Raw genomic sequence first — 23,454 nt, 5'->3', positions numbered from 1 at the left:
ATAAAAGGTCAAGAAACATTAAAAAATGAATGAAAAATAAAAACAATAAATAAAAGGAAATTGAAAAGAAATAAATAAAAATAAACAAAAATTGAAATGAGAAATCGCAAAAAATAACAAGAAATAAACACAGAACACCTACTGCCGCCGTGGAAAAACTCTCGTACAAAGTTCCATGCGTTCACATTATCTCCGCGTAAGCAGACTTAAGTGCCCTAAAAAAATTTATTTGGAGACTGTCGTGTTTCGTGTAACAACGCCAACGGTCCACAACGCCGACTTTCCTGCGAAACGAGCTCCTTAAGGGTCGTTGTACGATCGTTTCAGAGCGCCTTCCGCCACGTCCGCTTCGCGAGCAGTCCGCCAGTTTCCGGCCGCCAGGCGGACGTGAGGCGGAAAGGTGTTGTACGATCACTTTGGCGCTTGCGAGCGAGGCGGATGGTCCCAGCATGCCGATTGGCGCGCCCGGCAGTGCCTGCCGTCTAATCGCGTGCGGCGGTACAGGCATGCATGCCTGTAGCAAAACACGCAGATATCTTGCAGTAGGAATAGCCCATATTAATTGCGGCGTACTCGAGACATCCGTTCCGTCAACGCTCTTTTTTTTTTTGCCGCAGGATTTTCGTCGAAGGTACAATCGTGGTCGGCTGTGATATGTGTGGGAAACGACATGTGGACCATTTATATCCAAGAGACCGAAAAATATCGCGAACTCCTCCTCGTTCGTCGCGATGTTTTCACAACGGTCGACGATTTGCCAAAATAGCAGAAGGCTGCCCCCTCTGAAAGTTAGGCTACCCTCAGGATTTCAGAACAACGACGCTCTAGTGCTGTTTGTTTAAGTTCATAACAAGCTCTGGGATAGATGAATGTCCAAAAAAGTATCCTTACTGAGAAAGTATCCTTTCGAGCCGTATTCAGCAGAGGACTTTTTTCGTGATTCATTCGCAAGCTTCTTTTCCATTTACCAGATCCGCCTCCAGTACAGGAACTGTCCAGTGATGTTGGTTGTTTAGCTGTCAGTTGTGACGTCACAAGTCGCCACTGTAGCAATGGTAGAAGAGCCAAAAGAATCGTTACAGATTACTACCCTTGAAAGGCCCAGTTAACAAGAGCTGACCGATGACACACTAACAAGAAATATCGGTAACCAACTATTTAATACGTTACCCGTTTAGTTTGGTACTTACCGGGCCTTTTGCACATATTAGAGCGTTTCGACATACAGTTCTTGCCTACCGTCGCTTCATCAAGTTTGTCTTCCCACTATCAGCATTCGAGCCTGTTTTTCACGCCTGAAGTTTCTTTACCTACTTTCGAGTGGAGCCCTGAAATTAGGCGTAGTTCAATGCCTATCCCACTCATTAACAAGAAACATGCGCACAAGACATTCTAAAAATTTAACGGAATTTAGATTCGATTGCGACACATTTAGGTATTTTTATTTCTGGCAAGCAGTCAGAGAATGGAACTCACTAAGAAATGATACATTCAGGAGCCCGTCACTAAATGAATTTCTACCGAATCTAAGTACATCTCTTCTTGATCGTTGTCCTGTATTATTTCTTATTGCACTATAATTAATGTAATTTCTATTGTTTGAATATTTTCCAGAAACATTTCCTTTATTTCTCGATTTGCCTCGTGCAATTGTGGCGTTGTACCCTTTTATTTCGAACATCAATGCTCCTTTCAATATACTATTGGCTTGGCACTCAAAACAGTCTTGTTTTGTGGTGGCAATGACTTTTCTTTATTTATTTTTCTAAATTCCTGCGCCTGCATTTGTATATTCTTGTGCTTTTTGCTTCTCAATTTCGCCCTTTCGTGTAACAACCTTTGACGAGGCTAACAGTATGATCTAAATAAAATAAACAATTCACCATGCGCAAATTACTGCTTCTCAGAATCGTCTTTTTCTTTCTGTCAAGATCGGTGCTACGCAGTTGTGCGTAGCCGACATATAAACTTCACTACACGAAAACGAGAAAAACAGGCATTACGCGAAAGAGAAGAACCAGGGTAGGATGTTTATTTTTATTGCGACAGTGTGCCTGCTGGCACAAAGTATTATTTATGAATAATACTTTCTCGGAGGTAGCCCATGAAGGCAGCCCTCGAAGGAAGCCCAGTAACATCCAGTAACAGTATTTATTTTTTTTTTGCAAAAGCGGTGACCTCTGGCAACAGGTCACCTCGAGTTCATACGTGCAGCACTGCGCAACTGTCACCGTAGCTGTATAGCAAGCCCTCGACGTTTCGCTGATCGCTGGAAACGCTTAGTTGTTGACCGCGGACCTAAAAGATATGCGAATTCTTGCGAAGATGTGCACGCAAGTATTTAGTGATATTTAGAAATCATTTGCGTCAAGCCTCTGGGCAAAAAGAAGCCTAATAGTGAAAGTTAGAAATACAAATTAACTAATGAGAATTAGTTAACCAATCTGCTAGTAAGCACGTCTTAGCTGCATTGTGATGCACAGCACTGCTGACAATTTCATGCAAAAAAAAAAATCAAAGCGCTGTTGTAACTCGGAAAGCCCTTTTTTTTTTCAAATTGCTGTTAATCTTGGGTGAAACATCCTGCAGGAATTCTGAAAGGCGCCTTCAAATTGCCTCTGCCGCTGCTGACATATGATACCCTAACTAGATGCATCGCAGACCTTTTTCAGGATATACTTTTTCAAGACCTTTTTCAGGTCACGATATACTTTTGGCTTGGGACTCACTGTGCTTTCTATGTATATTAGCGCGCCTTGGCGTAAAGTTCTTGCCCAGAGTCTCTGTAAACTTAGCGGTACGGCGAATTCGATGAGGTAGCAAGCAAAACTTGCACTTGAGGTGGTTGTGGAGACGCCATTGTGCGTGCGTTTTGCAAGTGGCACTTGATTCTTGAAAGAACTGCTTTCTGAGACTGCATGCCGGAAATCAAATCACTAAGAATGTTGTGCGCGTGTTCAAACGGGACTTATCAGAACAATGCAATATTAAACTCTCTCACGTGGCTCAATCAGCTGGGCCTAAGAGACTCGTACCCATTATAGAAAGAAATCGCCAATCGAGTGGCAGCAGTGAACAATGCTGGCTGGAACTTTCGCTGTGCTCTGATTGTGCCTCTGACATTTATATTGCTCACAAACTACCCTTGCGATGTATATATCTTGTAACGACGTAGACTTCAAGGTGGTCGATCATGAAGGCATGAAAATAGGTCCACGCCAATTCTCGGAGGGCCTCTTTCCAGTGCAATTGGCGGCTACGTTCTTGAGCTGCATCTGAGTACAGTAGCGATTGGTTGATTTTGGACCGCAAAACTTTCTACGAAAACTCAGAAATAACTGCTCTGAAATTGTGAAAATACTTTTAGTAAACCATAGCCTTGCAACGAAAGCAAATTACAAAATTATTTTGAAATCTACATGCCAGGCCATTTGAAATGAAAGAAGCTCACACATTCAGTTACATATTACGTGCCTGCCAGCCAGTGGCCTAGGACCTTTCGTTCTGAATAAACTCACTCATATATGTGGCATTATTTCATGTGCCAGAATATCGCAAAATTCTCGCAACCTAAGAAGAACTTCATTAAGTTCTCTGACATTGCGGCGTCATCCACTTTAAGCCCTCCATCCAATCGTAGTTTACACAATTATGAATTTAGTTTTCTTGCAGAATCTGAAATGCTTTAAGGCACGCATTTTCAGAAATATTAAAACTTGGCATTACGTGTGTATCTGTTCACAGGATAAATTTGAGCATAAAGCGTAATTTTGCTTCTGACAAACGCCTGCTTTTCTTCGTCTGAATGGGTGCCTCATAATTTCTTAGTGTTTTGTAAACAGCCAAACATGAAAAACAAACAAAAAACAATGAGCAGGAAAACCATGCAGGCATCTATTTTTGCAGAAACATGTAACAGTGGACGAGGATATATCTCGCGTCTTCAACATCACTGTCGCGCTTTCTTGTTTCTTCTGCGAATCAGCCTCACCAAAGAGTACACCGTCGTGTCCGGTTCATTGTGGAACTTGCTGAGCAGTTCAATAGGGTGCTGAAGGCTGGCATACTAGACATTAGCACATTGACTCAAGAGCAAAAATGAACGATACACTTCTTTCAGAACCTTTCAGACGTAATTGCATTGCGTGCTATCCACTAATGCCGTTTATGTTTGCAGATCCTCTCTTAATAAACATTATTTCATTGGTCTCTCATCTGTCTGATCAGAGGCTGACTCACTTTACTTATGTGTTTGCATTGAATGTCCAAACTTATTGCACACATTAATAAACCTCACGCGATCAGAGTCATTTAGAAACCTCTATAGACCGTCACAATTAGGAGCCTATCACGCACTGAACATCCACCTTCAGTCCTCGCAAACACTTGTTCAGATAGTATTTTTTTTGTGCTCTAAAGAAGTTTGGAAATCCCGCTCTGGCCCTACTCGTGCTCTGCCTATGAAGCGTTTATTTAGATTCTGCGGTTTGTACCTGCCATCTTTTGATTGTGCGTTTATTTGTCATTTCGTATTAGTTTAACCTCGTTATAACGAAATGGTTTATAACGAAGTAATGGATATAACGAAGGAATGATGATTTCCTTCGCAAGCTCAGTCAACGCAGGCTATAACGAAGCTACGGCTATAGCGAAGTAATCACCGGGCGCCTTCAAATTCGTTACAATAAGATTCAACTGTATCTCAGATTCCACGAATTGTTTTGATTTGTTTCCACATTTTTTATCTCCTTCCCCCATAGCTTAAATCGAGGCTGTATGTGAAAACAAACAAACAAGCAAGCTAACAAAAATCTGTGCAGCTATGCCATCGAACGGTGCCCTCGCATTGCTACCATTTTGACTTTCCACCAGAGCTGGTTCAGCCCTTCATAAAAGATTAAATGATAGAAAGGAAGGTCTGGAAGCAAGGAGAGAATGGGGGCTGTTAGAACAGGAGCATAGAAAGTATTATTGAGCATCTTCGCCAAGACCAAAAACGGTTTGAACAGCGCCTCAAGCATGGAAAATTAGTTGAGCGTTTAAGCGGAATGGCGCGAAAGCCTTCAAATGGATCGCGATTTCAGCAGATGCTGCGTTTTCAGGAAAAATAACCGCAGGGAAAAAAAGATATTTTTTTTTGGTCCCTCTTGTTGTGGTGCGGACGTTTTGTTGGCTTCTTTCAAATCTCGGGCTCTAGTTATTATTCGGGATGGCGGACGGGAACAACGTGCCCATTTCCATTGTATTCAGCGGTAGAGATGATGAAAGCGGCCCGGGCGGAGGTGACGGCCACTGGTGAGCGGAACTGCTTCTGCAAGGCCAGCTTCGTCGAGTGTCTGATACCGACCCTTATGCTTCAGAAGATGACCACCCCGGCGGAGATTTGTGGCAGCGCATTGTCAACTCCGACATGGGGAGTCATGACATCGGTTGGAATGATTTTATTTCTGTCACTGACGACGCCGGCACCGCGGAACCGTGCACGGACGAGGACATTGTTTCTGAAGTGCGGGACGAGAGTGACGCGGAGAAATCGGATGAGGATGAAACTTCGGAGGCAACACCCATAAGCGCACCCGTAGCAATGGGCTACATGGAGGGCCTCAGATAACTTGTCTATGCCAAGGGCCTCGGCGAAGAGCACCCTTCTCCTTTAAATAAACTGGAAACCTCCCTCATCGCATCTGCGCTGCAAAAACAGACGTCCACCACGGACTTTTCTGCAAATAAAAAATTTTGTTTTTTGACAAGAAACTCTCTTTAAAGCTGTGCCACTTACTACAAACTTCGGGATATAACGAACGGACGCCGTGTGACGCTCATTTTCGTTATAAGCGGGCTCGACTGTAGAAAAAACTTCAGCTAGTCGTGAGCACTTACCTTTGTCTTTTTTTTACGCTTTGCTTCTGCGCCTGCCTGTTTTTACACTGCTAATTTTAATGACTGGCCCCCCTTTAGTTGGTTTGCTAACCTTGCGTGCACTCTTCTTCTCGGCTGCCAATTCGTGCTTGTGGCGCTCCCTCTCGGCCAGGAGGTCCCGTTTGTGGTGTTCTTTCTCGATCATGAGCTCCCACTCGTGCTGCTCCCGCAGCGAAGCCAGCTGGGAGGCATGGAGGGAGCAGATATGCTCCAGCTCCCATGACCGTTCCGTCGCCACCTCTTGGTACTGGTGCAGGCGTACATGGAAGTCCGTTTCGGAGCTTCTCAGTGCCGCCTCAAGCTTTCTGTTTTCGTCCTTGAATGGGGGAGGATCGCAAGGGTAAAATACCAGCCAGCGTCCACAGCTGAAAAGAAAAGCTTTAAGAGAGATGCAGGTTCTGTTGCAGTTTGTTCAGCGGAAAAGAATATATTTAGTGCCAGAAAATGTGGAGTTAAAAAATTGGTAGGGTTTTAACTTAGTTAAACTGAGTAGACGTGCGAAAACATGAGTTCATTCTTCGCCTCTTCCTTCCGGCATCTGCCTCTGCGCGAAACCACGCTTCTCGCTCTTCATCGTCAGACCATCTCTCCACTCGGCAGCAGCTGGCGCAACGCCCTCGTCCCATTGGCTACAGCTGGCGCGACACTCCTCTGAACTTACCTGAGCATCCTCCCATTGTCTGCAGCTTGCGCAACGCTCCTCTAATCTAACCCAATTACCCAAGTTATTCTGAGGCTTCACACAAGATTCTTCATCGGGTTTGATCCTGTTAAGTAGTGCTTTTGCACAAAAATGCAATACTTTTTCCATAACTCAATTCAAGCTCCGGACATTGATGACGACTTTGAGGGCATTGGAGTGGTTGTCAATGGCATGTGCTTGGTGCACTAGTTTAGCCCCAGACGTCCAGACAGAAAAATTCCACCACAGTACACTGGTTTCGAAGGGCGCAAACTGTGTAACAATGCGATGAGTTCTGTTTCACTTTCTTTCAAGTGGTAATTTGTTTACTGCCATACGCATGCAACACAGTCATTTTCTGTTCATCACGTGGGGTCCACTATTTTGGGCAGGCTCACTAGACGTGCATAGATCGTTTCAGAACAGTTGTCAAGCGTAACCACTTCTGCAATGTCTGGAACTGCCTTGGGCACTGTAACTGTACTATTTAGCATGTTCCAAGTTGTGTTTAAATACAGTGCAGTCAACAGTGTCATGGCCATTCTCATTCCGATAACAGCCAGGCATGCAAATTATTGTCACTACTATCTCTGCCATCGTGAGTTGTTTCTTTTAAGGCACATATTTGCCCAGTAAAGAAGAGTTTGCTCAGGAGGCAAGAGGTAAACTAGAGAAAAATTAGTAAAAATATGTTAACTAGAAATGGGCGCGATGCAGGAGCTCATGCATGCACCTATGGCTTTGCAGACAAATCCAAAAGGTGCCTGGCTCCCAAGCCCATACCTTGAGCAGGCGCATGGCTGTCGTCAAATGCTTGCGGATGACCGCGTCTGGTGCACGAGACAGCTTGAGTGAGAGGTGGACGAGGTGCTTGAATGGGTTGGCCTCAACAATGTCCAAGATGGCCGGGTCCGAGCCGTAACGACCGTGCACCACGAGCGATAGCACGAACCGGGGACGCTCCTGGCAGAAAGAAAAAGTATGTGCACAAGCAGTTTGATGTGAGTGGTGCTCCTTAGATATTTATTTATTCTACCTACCCTCAAGTGCTAAGGAATTGTAGAAAGGAAAAAAGAAAACAAAAAGCAGGAAAAAGTGCCAAAACTGCTCTGTAAAATCCATAGTGGCTTCAGCCAGAGAGAAATATGAAAAAAAAAATGGGGGGGGGGGGGGCCTGGGGGTTTAGAAACTACATTCAAAAACAAAAGCAAAATATAGGAAGGAAATAGCACACAAAATATAATCAAGTGAAATGCAAAAGAAAACATACTAAATCTATGTACGCAATGCAGGAAAAGGAAAAAGAAACTGTAGGCAATGGGGCAGGAAATGATACAACTTAATAATTTGATTATAAAAAAGAACACCCTCTTTCAACAAGAACGCCTTTTGAAAGAAAGAACTAACACTGCCCAGCTGTATGCCAGCAGAAGCCAGCGATGCAATTCATTTTGTTATTTAAGGACATTACTAGCTCTGGCAGGACTCGGATCTTTACAAAAGCGAAAAAGTACAAGCTCATAAAAACGGACCAAACGAAAGATTACCAACATTGCTGACACAGTGTTAGAAATTCATTTCAATGCGTAAATAATATTACAACCACAGCTAAGGAGCGAAAAAAGAAGGCTGTGCTCAAGGTCCATCCCAATAGGCTGCCCGTTAAGACTGATTCCAAGGAACAAAAACTAGCGACGTGCATCAGAAGACCTGATGTCCATGGTGCGACATGACACACTTATTTTTTATGTCAGGCTTATTCCAGCTGTGTTTTCCACTCCCTTCTAAAATGTCCCCGAGGCAAAGAACACACCTAAGTGAATTAATGAACCAGTAAATAAGCAAAGCAAACAAGAAGATATGATGACTTAACCCACAAGAGCAGTATTTGTGATGTATACGGCTTTGGAGACACTATGTAGTAGTCTTTATACGAATTAGTAAAGAAAAAGCATAAAAGAAAAGCCAATTGAAAGAACCATGGAACACAAACCTTTTGATCATCTTTGGAACACAGCTCAAGGAGGTCAACAAACTTCTGTGGAAATGACAGGAAGTCCACGAGAAGGCCCTGCTGTGCCTTGAGGCTGCGAGACGAGGTGTGAATGTAGCAGCGTAAATGAAAGCCAGAAAAACAAATATTCTGGCAAGGTTTCCCAAGTGCTTCTATTTAAGGGGTTCTAAAACATTTCTCAACAACTTTTAATATGCACAGTTCTCCCCTCCAAAAGGCAAATGTTTCTTTCACAAATTATTTTGGAAAAGAAAAATTACTTAATGATTCAAAGAACACCAGCGTGACGTCAAAAACAAAAAAGTGACTTCTAACGCTCTCGCCGAACACCAGCAAAACACGGGCCACTTGATTGACTGGGATTCCACGCGCATACTTGAGAAAGAAAAATCATTATCTACTCGTCTGCTCAAGGAATCCCTTCACATAAAAATAACAAGCCAAGCGATTAACAGGACGCAGGGCAATCTACCCGAGATATACATCCGCACGATACGCAACATTTTCCCTACATAAGCAGCAGCCCGTCTCGTTTTTCATCCCATTGTGAACAAGGCACCCGTAGTGGTGCCGAAACGTCAATTCTCTTACGGTTATTTTTTTCCTTTATGACTTTGGCGAGTGTTCGTTTAAAAGGATATGCGAAATTTCTTTTCATTTAAATTTAGACATTGCAGTCTCTTGTACAGCTTTCAGCTGGCTTTGGTAGTGACACAAGCGAGTAGTCATTTTGAAAATAATACGTTTGGCACAAAGGTTGAAATTGTGCATAAAAATATTTCCTTGCTGCCACCGTGCATGCAATGTCGTTCACATACTTCTATGTGAGCTGCCTCTAGATACAGGAAGTGTCATCATAAGAACACTGTTCAAGAAAATGAAGGGTGCTTTCACTGCCATGTGGGTGAGTCATTTTAGGTGGAACAGGAAATTCAGAACATGGAGTCGCATGTGTAAAGCGGTAAAACTGTGCTGGCCCTCAAGTGTTTTCACACATGATGACACCAGCTCTTCATTTTTTATCCTCACTCTCTTTTGAACTACATTCCACTTCGAAAATTGCTGCGAAAATTCTGAAAGGCACTGCTTTGGAACAAGAGTTTGAGTGTCAAGAAACCTCACAGCATCTGCACCTGCTTTTGCTGCACATATATTGACTACACGCTGCCATGTTCAAAAGCCAATGAAGGCTACTCTTTCGCTTCCTGCACCAGTTTTATCAGTTCAAACCTTTTTCTTTCATTTTCATGGTGCACCAACCATCACCTGATTTCGCATGATGTGAACATGTAGGTGTTGCTCGCATATCTGAAGAGGACAGGGATGCCACCTAGCTCTATAATGGACGCCGTTATTTTATCACGAAGGAAAACCAGGCACTTTAAAGACAAGGTTCCAGGCTTTCCAGACCACTTCACACACTGAATTAGACCACAGAGAGTGATGCTGGCATGTAGAGATAATTTTCTAGGTCACTTTACTGCATTGAATTGTCTTAGTAAGTGGGGGTAGTTCTCACTTAACATTTACCTGAGAGGCTGCCACTCTGCAGCAATTGCTGGCAGCAATAACAAGGCTAGTTCTGCCAGAAGCTGGCGTAACAATTGCACACATAAGACAGCTGTTGCTACACCGAACTAATCAGGAACAGACCAAGATGCCAGGTATGAAGTAGAACTTCTGCACCTAACGCTTTAAACCAGTGAGGGCTGCTTATGGCAAGCAAGGGGTTTGCTGCCGTTTCGAGGCCTCTGATGCCTTCCATCTCCTCTAAGCGCAGCAAGCAAGTTTGAAGATTCACAAGCAGCAGGTGCACTGATCAAGCCCAGCCCAGCATGAAGTATCAAGTTGCACGTGCCTACCCTCTTTGTAGAGACACTGTAACATTGTTTGTAACACTGTAAGTTTTAGGTAATATTTTTTCTGTACTGGAATGTAATACTGTTTTCATTTTCTGTACTTGAGCCGTGACAGGCATTAGTCCTGTACATATAGTTGATAAAATAGTTTACGTGCACCTGTAATAAGTTGTACATTAAAAGAAACCATATTTGATAAAAAATACCTACCTATGTATCTATAGTATATATCTATAAGCAAATAGCTTGACAGACCCTCTAACGAGGATAAAGGGTCTGCCAAGCTCTAAGTAGCTTCTCCCTCTTGACTCTTTTTCATTCTTGTTGGAAGAATAAAGCTTTTTTCCCCTCTACTTAATTGGCAATACAGCTACACATCTGCTCTTCTAGGGTGCAAGAAATATAGCCAAAGGTTTCAGTTTCAGTGACTTTTCAGTTTCAGACACTCTGATGCCACAGAAGCAAGGATGGAAAGGAAAGGAGAGGCTGGCAAGAGAAAGCTCAAGAGAATTCATAAACTTGGGATAAATGGTACATTGCTTGTGTTTAGCACAACAGCATGAACCAAAAAATAAGACTAAAAAGAGAAGTGAAGAAAGCCTTTAACAAACAATGGCACAAAAAAGTAAATAAAAAAGTACACAAAGACTTGCCTCTGGAAGTCTTCTTCAGTGAGAGTGAGAGTGTAGACAAAAAATGGGTCTGCGTCATCTGTAAGCTGGATCTGGAGCTCCTGAAACATGCAAAGGCCATAGATTAAAATAAAAAAGAGAACGAAAATGACCTATGGTTTAAAAGAACTTGCAGATGGGCTAGATGGTTTTCAGATTCAGATGGCATTATTAGTGCTTACAAAACACGTACACGAAAGAAAAGGAAGGAAACAGGAAGCGCCAGTCCCGTGTCCTTCTTTTTCTTTTGTGTACGTGTTTTGTTAGCACTAATAATGCTGTCTGGATAATAACAAGTAAACCCTCAAAATTCCCTTGGCTGACACATTCTGCAGCAGAGATTACAGGCAAAGTAAAAAATTCACTTCAGGTTACCCACTGCAAAATCCCTTATAGCCTCTGCACTGGTTTTGGACATCATAATGTCATTTTGGGATTATATGCAGTCAAGCTACACAATGCAGAGGTCTGTCATACGGTGATACCCACATCATAAACGTTTCCCAGGGTATACATTGAGCTGCATCCTTTAACCATTGCACACTGTAAATAAAGTCATTAAAGGGACAAGATTAAGGTTTGGGCTTTGTCCAGTGAGAATGTGCCATCCGTAGTAATATCAACTCGTTTGACCTCAACCTGCCAAGTAGTACTCTTCAAGGGTGTATTGCTGTCCTTTCTTTGAACCACTGAGGGGCAAAAATATGAGCATTTGCAGTTATGTCCCTTCTCACAATGTGAGTGTCAAGAGGAGAATGCATACAACATTTACATTTGCAGAAACATAAAAAACTTCAGCGGCATATATGAGCAAACGAGCTGGAAACCTCCTGTGATGCAATCGGATCAAATTGCTCTCAACAAATATTAAAACACGCACATATCGCCTGTACATTTTCAGTAAGAGCCATTTTATGCCCTACCTTTCTTTGCCCTTTCTATAAGAATCCAACAAGGACAAATAAGGAGCAACACTCACCTTTCGACCAACAGTCGATGATTTGCTCTTGCGTATAGTGAGGCACACGGACGAAACACTGAAAGAAAGAAAGAAAAACATAACGTGAGCATCTGTTCGATTGCAACACCTGTCCCCGGTCATGCCCGCTGATGGTTTTTCTCCTGTTCACTCCTCGCGTGATCGATTCGCTGTTACTAAGAGCAAATGCACATCCAACCAATGGTATTCCCTAAACCTAACCCACTGACAAACAGGAAGATGTGAAAACTGCACCGACACGCCCTTAAGGTGAAACCAACCGTTGGCGTGAAGTGATCATGCTTTAATACGAGCTTTCAATGCTCTTTGAGCCCCCATGTCTATTTTCTCCAATACGTGGAAAAAAATATATATTTTATCAGCTATGCTGTCACTTCAGAAATGATTCGGGGTACCGAAAATTTCAAAAAGCCTCCTTTATGGAGAGGCGAAACCACAGCCCGGAGCTGCCCCGATCTCCCGGAACTCACCGCCGTGCCGTAGCGCAAAAATCATCCTTGAGTTGGACACTGAGTGTTCGGCAGTACAGGCTCTCATCCTGGCCCGATTCGCTGGTGCTTACGCCATCTGCCCTCCTGTACTGCGAGTCGAGGATCATCTCGGTCTGGAGAAGAACAAGAAACCATAAGAGAGCGCCAGAAGGCGAAGAAACACGCCACCGAACAGCGCAGAGTGGATAAAAAAGGTAACACCATTTGTCGAAACACATCGAACTCATCTTTTGTACTTCTTTGTAGCGATAGGGGAGCGTTATAATGTTTGTTTTGGGCTTTAAGAGGGCTGGAAAGAGCAGGAAGCGCACAAACCTCGTCAACAACTCCATCGAGAACATTGAAAAACGACACGCTTTAATCTCATTGGTTGATAAGTTGGATTGGCTATTATACTCTACTTGACTGCGTTTCGGCCGCTCTGACGGCTTTCATCGAGAAAGCATCGTGATATATAAAGAAAGCTAAAATTTTCACAAAAATAAATTCCTCTTTATACTTAACAACACAATTATAGGCCTTATATATTAATTGTAAAATTGTTTTATTTAAAAAAAAACATTTTGGTAACGCATCTTGGTGACCGCAGTGGCGCTGTGGCGCCACCTCCGCCCAGGGATTAGGCGCCAAGTTCGGTTGTCAGAAGATACCTCAAGTTTGTGCAGGCTCGGAATTAACTTTCAACCTACGAATAACGATGCTAAAGTAGACTTACCCCGCGCCTATAGGACGGCCCTACTAATCAAACCACTCCCCAAAAACATGCACCCCTTACACCATGAGGGTAGAAGACAAGCACGAGCCAAAGCCTTACATAAGAAATACAGACAGTGCGCTGCAACACTTTATGTAGATGCGGCAGAATACAAAAATACCAATGCCTTTGCAGTTGTGGTTGTGAACGAGAATGGTGACCACATCGTCTCGGCGACAATCAAAACGAAATCCTCTGAAACGGCAGAGAGGCGGCTATAGCCCTCGCCCTAGCACATACCCAAGGGAGCATCATCCTCAGCGATTCCAAAATGGGCATCAATAATTTCGCTAAAGGGCGAATTACAAACACCTCCCTTAGAATCCTTAACGCAACCAAATTCTCACCAAATTATTCCGAATTGATATGGGTCCCAGCCCATTCGGGGAATCCGGGGAACGAGGCAGCCCACAATAAAGCCCGAGGTTTCGTCGACCGGGCAGTGGATGATGAGTCTGGCTCCCTGAATTTCACGAAGGACTCAATGATCACATATCATGATCTCACCAATCATTTTAAACTAGAGAGGAGAATTTTCCCCCCTCCAGACAAAAGACTTACTAAAGAACAAGAGGTTACGTGGCGTCGTCTACAGACGAGATCGATACGCACCCCATCACTCCTCGCGCACATTTATCCAGATCTTTACAACCCAAACTGCAAACACTGTGGCCAACGTGCTACCTACGATCACATCCTGTGGGACTGCAAAATAGAGCCACCTCCGGGTGATCTAGTTACAGCTCCTTCTCTCGAGCGGTGGGAGACCGCGCTGGCTAGCTCTGACCCCAGAACGCAAGTTTTGGCGGTGGAGTGGGCTGACAAAGTCGTCGAGGGCTATGTACTCTCGACCACTTAACGCGACCTCTTGCCAAGCTCTTCCCGGCGAATAAAATGTTTTACAATCAATTGTGTTTGCTGTCCTGCGAAGTAAAGTCGAAAGATGCCTATTGCGTAGCACAGGCAGTTCTGGCTGTTTACCAGCATAGAAACTAAAAGTACAAAAGAAATGCGAAGCGAAGCCGGAATCCGCAGCTCTCAACCATGCTCTAAATCGTGCATCGCCGTGAAGGCTTGGCCTGATTTTACTTCTATTTCCAGCGCTAGGCACACACGGAGGCTGCACTAATTCCCGAATACCCCTACTGAGAGAGCAGCATAGCACTTGTACGTCATGAGCGCTACCTCTAGGGTAACTTTCTTGGGGAATACATATATGTACACATGCTTGTTCTACTGGGCAAACAAAACGCCCTTGCACCATTGGCCAGCACAGGTATGCTTTTTGACATGTTGGGCGAAGTTGTACTAGTGATATGCTTTTCCAAGATCAATTGTTGCACCTTGCCTCTTGTCGAGGAACTGTCTTTCTGTCTTCGGATTGTGATCCAGGTCCATGGAGTTTGTACACTTACTGGAAGATGAGCAATGCCTTATTTGTTCAGTTCTTGAATCGATTATATTGTACACAGAACACATTTATGTTCTCTGAATCAGCAGCCAACATGTTTGATAATTTTTGTTCTAGTGACACGACTTCAGCAGCGTGACTTTCTAGATAACGCCTGATCTAGTTTGAAGAAATAACAAGTAAGTTACCGGTACACCATTGACAGAATGGTACCAAGTCAATATGATGGAAGGGTCGGAAGAAAAGTCAACTTGAAGTGACCAAAGCGATGACAATTGCCGTCTCGAAATTAAGTGTATGCTGCTTCTAGGAAATCAGCCCCAGCAAAACTTTCCACCTCTGCAGTCGTGTTTAGCTCTAGGTAGGCAGTCGTCACCGCAGATGATTTGGCGCGGGGCACAACACGAACTCAGTGCACGAAAACACAGCGCGTTCCACGCGACAGCTGGGCGCACGTAAACACAGGCCACGGACGTGTCAACACCACACACTCCTGGGCATCGGTTGTCGCCGCCGCCGAGCCGACGAGAGTATGTTGCACATCCCGCCGCACATACACTGCACACCGCGATTACCCAGGCCGATGGGAGCGGTCCACACAGGGAACTGCGGCACAGGACTTCTTCTCACATGTGGTGGCCGAATGGCAACCAACATAGCCGGGAAGCCGCCGTCGGGGCCATCGTGGACCCGCACATATGTCTCCTGCAGCGCGATAACCTCCGGCGTGCTTTCGGTGATGCGCACGCGAAGCTCGGAGTACCGCGCTGCAAGAGATCGAACGTTCCACTGCAGGATTGTGTAGGTCCGTGGTGGATCGCCTGCTTCATTTCGAGCCCCGAATCATTGGAAACCACGGGAATGGTGCGACTTGAGAACATAGCCAGACTGGCCCCTGCGCCTGGGATACCAATGTTCTTCTCATAAATCGTCACGAGGTGCAGGGATTTTATGTTTAGAACTATGTGGATATGATATACCGCTAGACGACAATAATGAATGTTCAGATTCTCATACGGAAGGCGAGAGAATATGATCCTGGAACTTGCGTATAAAATTGTTTTTTTTTGGTTACCAAGGATACGAAATGGATCACAACTACCGCTGGATAGATGGATGGAATGTAGGCCGACCCATATTTTCGAAACGGAGTGATGGCAGTTTCCACCGTGCTCAGCTTTTTTCCCTTTATTTTCGTTTAACTCTAATGTAAGTTGTTATTAAAGCTCGCCATTTTTATATACGTTTTCCTACACCTATAACCTAATGTCACCTCCCTGCTTTTGAGCCATAAACCTCCCCATCACTTCTGGCTAATTTCCACCGCAGATTCATTTACATGACCATTGTTGTCTCTAAAGCCCAGCGCCTCAGGAAGGTGACAGCGCCTGAATCGACAGCGGGGTGCATACCATATCACAAATGAGTATGAGGCGTTCTATTGTTTCTACAGATTTACCACACACAGCAAATGTGCCACCTTCTTCGTTAAATTTATTTTTGAGGAAAAACGCTAAGGCGCCCGTGTGCTGTGCGATGTCAGTGCACGTTAAGGATCGCCAGGTGGTCGAAATTATTCCGAAGCCCTCCACTACCTGACCACTTTCAATTCCTTTCTTCTTTCACTCCCTCCTTTATAGCTTCCCTTACGGCGCTGTTCAGGTGTCCAACGATATATCAGACTGATACTGCGCCATTTCCTTTTCCCCCAAACCAATTATTATTATTAGCTGTGCGTTGTAAGACACCCAGACCTAGCTTTAAAGGGTAGGGCACTGCCTCTTGAGTTATCATAAAACGCGTTCTTCCTGATCTGCCTGTCACAGTATAGAATTATGTTTCTAGACTATGGTTATTTTAAAATTATATTTATCCAATTTTACATTCAGACATGCACAGCATGGCACCGTTCCGCCATGGCACCGTTCCGCACAAGATCGCACTATCACCATCGAAGGTGAAACGAAGAAAATAGCATCACTGACATCGCTAAACAATAATGCAGGCGGGCTGTGTGGGAACGAAATTTCCCAATGTTTGAGTTTGAAGTTTATTTTCATTTCAAAAAGAAATGAGGGACCCGAGGCAAAAACTGAAGGTTAATTCACTTGACGGCGCTAGGGCCCCATTACATGGCAAAACAGCAATTAAGGTGTGGGTAGTAACATTTGGTGCACTAACAATTTAGGCAGTACATCCCAGTACATTTACAGACATTTTAGCTCTTACGACGCGAAGTTTAGTCTTTTTGTTGTTAAAGGTAAAGGCACAATATGAATGACAAACATGATCAGCGAAGAATAGCAATTGCACATAGCAACAAACCCGCAAAACATCCAAAAGACACAGGAGAAACACACCTCACGAAAAGCAGAAAAATTACATTTGCGAGAGAAAGAATGAATGTATTCTTTTTCTTATTTACATTTTCAATATTAACTTTATTTTCGCGAGAATTATTTAACAGAATGGGCAGAGTATGTGCAAGCATTTGCTGGCCAAACGTCGTTGTTACGAAAGGTACCGCCCAGTTATGAGCAGAACGCGAAGGATATGTTCCTATAATTATGTGTTAGATCAGCGATCGAAAGCATTGCGGCCAAAAGCTGCCACAAGGCCTTCGCTTCGGTGTGCTAGAGCATAAAAAAAGCACTGTTCTCATGCCTGACGAGAAAAAAAAAAGGGCCAGGAGTGGGTTTTGAAAGCCCTCAAATGTGGACCATGGTAAGACGCGGTACGAATCACTGGCCCGTCAACCACGGGTTTTGTCCACAGCCCTTTTTCCAAGATTTCGCCAATAGACTTGGGTCTCTGAGCAACCCGAGCACCAGGCACGGAGAAACCTTGTACCCATTAGAAAACCGGTGGGTTCCCGGCGGCACTGGGGATCGACCCCAGCACCTCCCGAATGCGAGGCGGATGCTCTACCACAAGGCCACCGATTCGGTAGGCGACACCCTTGAAGAGTATCCACATAGTCGACATAAAACAATAAAAAAAAAGATTCGGCAGTGAGAGCGAGCAGAATCCACCACCGCAGCAGAGATTCCGCGGAAAAACAAACTTGAAAGCCTGATGTGTTCAGACCAAACTTCTGGCGCCGCTTCTAGGAAGTTGCATTCCCGCGACGACAAACATGGCGGCACCCTTCGATGCAACACGCCTCTCTTCGGACAGGGTTCGACATTGTTACAGTCCATTTCAGCGCGTTATTTGGTGAGAATTGGGGGCACCGGTCTGTCGCCCCGTCTCGTCTTGCCTATAAAAACGTACGAGTGATAAATTTGCTCTATTTCTTTTTTCTTACAGTGATGATTCTGCCCCTTTCAGCCTTAAGAGAAGCGTCGGTTTTTGTTCACAACAGTGGTTCCCCTCTTAACGATTAGATGGCGCCACAAGGCCGAACACATCGATGCTTCTTCAGCATATCGGAGCCGTGCTAGCGGACACGTAAAGACTTTACAACGCGCAGTTCTTCTGTTTGAGACCAGATGGCGCCACCGGCTTGATTGGACCAAGGCGCCATTAAGGACGTAGTAAGTCGCTGGCGTGTACGTGTCGACGCAGCAGTGAAAATATCGAGCATTTGTTCAGAATGCGCTCCCTCTACGATGATGTAGAAATGTAGAGGAAATACGGGTTGTGTTGTGGATTGCAGGAATTCCGACGCAGAGTTAAAGGTGCGGGATGAGATCGTTTGCGAGCTTCACGGAACCGAACCGCACAAGGCCGTACTGCACCCTTTCGCGTTCGTTCGCCATGCACATCTTACGGAAAAGGCGAAAGCAACAAACACATTCTCCAGCCTCAGACAGAAAATATTGAAAGACCAATATAAAGAGCCAATAGAGATATAGACAATCACTAAAAGTGACTCCGCAGGCCAGCGCTCAGAGGGAAGATGATTACTTAACACGAACGAGACCTCGATCATTTTCGTGTCCGGGTATCGTGCGACATGCGAGACTGACATAATTGCGAACTTCGTATAGCATGAACGCGTTGCCGTGCTCGCGTTATAACAATTATGACGCGGAATCTTTCGAAACGATTGCACGCCAGTTCGTGTAGGCGGCTTGATGCATGGTAGAGCTACCACGACAGTTAGCACTTGCGTGTCTATTTTTCTCGACTTTCTTGGTTTAAGAAACCAGTAGAAAATATTCTAGGTTTCCTAAGCACCGTTAACACGCTGTAAACAAACGCGTACGATGTGCACGTGAGCGTTTTGGAGCGGTGTCTGCATGAATGTACACACTAGGACAACGACACGCGCTGCCGCAAGAACATTAGTAATAACAACAAAAAACATTCACCAAAATGTTCAGCGGATGGAAACACAAGCATTCAGGCGATCTATTCGTTGGTTGGAAGAGGCTCGAGAGCTGAGCGGCTCTCCGGGACATGAAGCGCCCGATCATGTTTTCGCGCCTCAATGGCTCAAATTAGGATTCTCACATGTGCTTCGAAGCTGTAGAAAAACGAAAGTGCCGTCTTCCCACTCTTTTACAACCATATCAGCCAAAACACTTCCCGTCGGAGCAGAACCATCAGACGCAGCAGCCGTCGCGGCGTAGGTAAGGCGGCATGATCACGTGATCAAAGATGGCAGTCCACATGATTCGACGCATTAAAGAGCATTTTACGTCAGCTTGTCGTGAATGTGCAGGTTTCCTACATAAAACCATGACCGTGGTATAACCATGCAGTGTATGTCTCACATAGGAAGTCTCTGGTATGCTAAATTTCTAGAAATGGCGTATCGTCCGGCAAAATTGCAGCATTTACCTTCACCGGGCAGCGGTCGGGTAGCGTCGATTAACATCTTTTCTTGTCATATCTATGTATGCCATGAGCAGACGACTAGTGGCGACGTGGTGCCTGTCCCGTGAGAACGAGGCAGACTTCCGGCGGCCGCGGATTTCGCTCGCTCTCGCCGACGAATGCCCCAGTGTGAACGCGCCATTAGGGTTGCTTGACGGCGGAACGATTCCATGGCGCGCTGACCCAACTCTTTGTTCCACGACCTTTTCCCAAGAACATCATCATCAGCAGCATCTCTGCACCCCCTACAGGGCAAAGGCGTCTCCCATGTCTCCCCGATTAACCATGTCCTTTGCCAGCTGCGCACACCCTATGCCTGCAAGCTTCTTAATCTCATCCGCCCAAATAATCTTCTTACGCCCCCTGCTACGCTTGTCTTCTCTTGGAATCCACTAGTTCCGTTACTCCTAACAAACATAGGTTATCTTACCTTCGCATTACATGCCCTGCCCAAGCCCGTTTCTTCCTCTTGATTTTTACGAGGATCTCATTTTTTTCCCTCAACCACTCTGCCCCTTCGGGTCCCGTAACGTTAAGCCTGACATTCTTCTTTCCACAGCTCAGTGCGGTCCTCTTAACTTAAGCTCAACCCTTTTCGTTACCCTCCACTTTTCTGCCCCTTATGTGAGTACCAGAAAGATACAGCTGCTGTATGCTTTTCTCTTGAGGAATATTGGTAAATTGCCATTCATAATCTGACATATGCGCTCCAGCCCATTCTTATCCTTCAAGTTATTTTCCTCTCCCGATCCGGATCAGCTGTCACTACCTGCCTTTATATTAGGTGTATTTCTTTACCGCTTCCAGCACATCGCTGCCATCTGTGAACTGCTGTTCTCTTGATAGACTATATAGAGCATTACTTTGGTTTTCTGCATGCTAATGCTTAGACGGGCTGTTCTGCTCTGCCTGTCTAACTGACTGATCATAATTTTCAGTTCACCTAGCTCCTGATCGAGTGACTAAGCAAGAGAATGTCATCAGCAAATCGCAGAATATTTAGGAATTCTCCTTTAAGCCTCATTCATAACTGTTCCCATGCAATTCAGGTCCCGGAATTACGGGACCATCTGCCACGAATTTCTATCGAATTCGACGAACGATTCCATTTTTATTGCTCTATAGAGAAGCACTGTCGGATAACACCGCTAAGCTAGGCCTAACCACCTGCCCCTTACTCGGGCCAACTAGGAGGCCCAAGCGATGACAGGCCCCAACGGGCAAGAGTCCAATATCGGTGATAAACCGGTAAACGACAACAATGAATGTTCAGATTCTTATCCGGAAGGCGAGAGAATACAACCCTGGTACACCATTATCAATAAATTAGTTGGTTTGGTTATCAATTAAGAAGACGAAATGGATCACACCTAGCGCAGACATGCAGCAGCGTTCCGCCGCTCACTCGCAGCGACTGCAAGATCGTCATTAGACCGAGATGTTGGCCTTGTTATTAGACGAGCACTTTTCCATCGGGCTCCTATCTCAAGAACCTCAATAAAGTTACTCGTAGCAGCCATCCTGACTAAACTGCCGTCTATCGCGCGCGGTCTTCATCAGGCGATCATTCGATCAAGACCGAAGAAAAGGCCGCAGCTATCAGCATTAGGGATATACATATATATGGTGCTGCTCTCTGCTACCTGGAAACGATTACTATCGAAGGTGAAACGAAGAAAATAGGATCACTGACATCGCCCAACAATAACGCAGGCGGGTGGTGTGGGAACGAAATTTCCCAATGTGAGGTGGATATGCTCTAGCTGCCGCAAGGTCTTCGCTTCGGTGTGTTAGAGCATAAAAAAAAAGCTATGTTCTCATGCCTGACCAGAAAAAAAAGGGCCAGGAGTGGGTTTTGAAAAACCTCTCAAATGTGGACCATGGTTAGACGGCGGAACAAATCACTGACCCATCAACACACGTGTTTTGTCCACAGCCCTTTTTCCAAGCTTTCGCCAATTCATTCCAATCCGAGCACCAGGCAAGGAGAAACCTTGTACCCATTAGAAAACCGGTGGGTTCCCGGCGGCACCGGGGATCGAGAACCCAGCACCTCCCGAATGCGAGGAGGATGCTCTACCACAAGGCCACCGATTCGGTAGGCGACACTTTTAAAGAGAATCCACATAGTCGACACAAAAAAATTAAAAAAAAAAAGATTCGGCTGTGAGAGCGAGCAGAATCCGCCACCGCGGCAGAGATTCCGCGGAAAAACCAAGATGAAAGCCTGATGGGTTCAGGCCAAACTTCTGGCGCCGCTTCTAGGAAGTTGCATTCCCGCGACGACAAACATGGCGGCACCCTTCGATGCAGGACGCCTCTCTTCGGACAGGACTCGACATGGTTACGGTCCATTTCAGCGCGTTATTTGTTAGAATTGGGGCACTGGTCTGTCGCTCCGTCTCATCTGGCCTATAAAAAACGTACGAGTGAGGAATTTGCTCTATTTCTTTTTTGGAGTGATGATTCTGCCCCTTCCAGGCCTAAGAGAAGCGTAGGGTTTTGTTGACAACAGTGGTTCCCCTCTTCACGATTAGATGGCGCCACTAGGCCGAACTCATTGATGCTTCTTCGGCCTATCGCAGCCGTGCTAGCTGACACGTAAATACTGTTTACACGTGGCCTCCGCGATCAGCTCTTGCGGTTCGCCGTTGCTCAGGCCGTCCCATTCGGCGCATAGCGCAGCGGAGAAGTGTAATTATGCTAACTCCGTAACACGCCGCGAGGTGGCGACCTTAGCCCAAGGCTGATTGGTGGCTAAAAGCAAGACAGGAGTAAAATTTCACAAGACATGGCTAGGTGGCTTGAGCCACCGCCCGATGTAAAGGGTTCAGCCGTATCCATCCATCCAAAAAAAATGTATCAGGGCCTGTAGAGATACAGCGGGGGCTTAGGCAAGGATGTCCTTTATCCCCTTTGTTGTTCATGTTGTACCTGCAAGGGTTGGAGACCAAGCTAGAGGGGAGCAGACTAGGCTTCAACCTTTCTTTTTTCAAGCAAGGGGAATGGATTAAACAGACATTACAGGGACTAATACACGCGGACGGTATAGTGCTAATGGCTGAAAACAAGGAAGACTTGCAGAGGTTGATAGACATATGCGGTACAGAGGGAGATAGATTAGGCTTCAAGTATAGTAAGGAAAAGTCTGCAGTAATGATATTTAATGAAGACGGCGGCGAGCATAGAATACAGGAGTTCATGCTAGAGGTAGTGGATGAGTACAAGTATCTTTGGGTGGGGATAAATAATAGTGCTGAGTATCTGACAGAGCATGAAAGATATGTAATGAATAAAGCTAGTAGGAATGCAGCTGTCATGAAAAATAGAGCACTGTGGACCTACAATATGTAGTGGTAAGAGGGATCTGGAAAGGGGTGATGGTCCCTAGCCTGACTTTCGGTAATGCAGTCCTGTGCATGAGACCAGATGTTCAAGCAAGGTTAGAAATTAAACAACAGGGAGTAGGGAGGTTAGCTTTGGGAGCACATGGCAATACACCAAATCAGGGGGTACAGGGTGATATGGGATGGGCGTCTTTCGAGATCAGAGAGGCTAGCAGTAAGATAGCACATGAGGAACGATTGAAAAAAATGGGGGAAAAGCAGTGGGCTAGGAAAGTTTTCAGATACCTGTATATAAAGAATGTTGACACGAAATTATGGAGTAAGCTAATTAGAAAATTGACAAGCAAATATCTCGACAGCAGTAAGGGGGCAAATCAGCAATTATCGGTTAAGAAAAAGGTTAAAGAAACAGAGAGATCGCTGTGGAAAACAGGGATGGTGACGAAATCGGCACTGGGAACATACCGAACCTTTAAACAGGA

At 45.1% G+C, this 23,454-nt stretch overlaps 1 protein-coding gene across 2 annotated transcripts in view; it reads right to left on the bottom strand.

The window, feature by feature from the left end:
• Nucleotides 1-23,454, bottom strand: part of LOC144111515 (piwi-like protein 1) — a 98,209-nt gene that overhangs the window by 21,977 nt on the left and 52,778 nt on the right. Inside the window, exons 2-8 of one of the 2 annotated variants that reach the window (XM_077644840.1) lie at nt 12,616-12,749; nt 12,125-12,182; nt 11,128-11,207; nt 8,595-8,688; nt 7,385-7,564; nt 5,972-6,235; nt 892-1,044 (exon numbers count right to left, since the gene is read on the bottom strand). In XM_077644840.1, the coding sequence (XP_077500966.1) occupies nt 892-1,044; nt 5,972-6,235; nt 7,385-7,564; nt 8,595-8,688; nt 11,128-11,207; nt 12,125-12,182; nt 12,616-12,743 (957 nt within the window). In that variant the 5' untranslated portion in view covers nt 12,744-12,749. Of the gene's footprint in view, nt 1-891; nt 1,045-5,971; nt 6,236-7,384; nt 7,565-8,594; nt 8,689-11,127; nt 11,208-12,124; nt 12,183-12,615; nt 12,968-23,454 lie in introns of those variants that run through there. The other variant, XM_077644839.1, reaches the window with a different exon arrangement.

The sequence above is a fragment of the Amblyomma americanum genome, chromosome 11 (assembly GCF_052857255.1).
Source record: "Amblyomma americanum isolate KBUSLIRL-KWMA chromosome 11, ASM5285725v1, whole genome shotgun sequence".
Lineage (NCBI taxonomy): Eukaryota > Metazoa > Arthropoda > Arachnida > Ixodida > Ixodidae > Amblyomma > Amblyomma americanum.
Note: the sequence above shows the minus strand (reverse complement) of the source record. Positions and strands in the feature narration are given on the sequence as shown.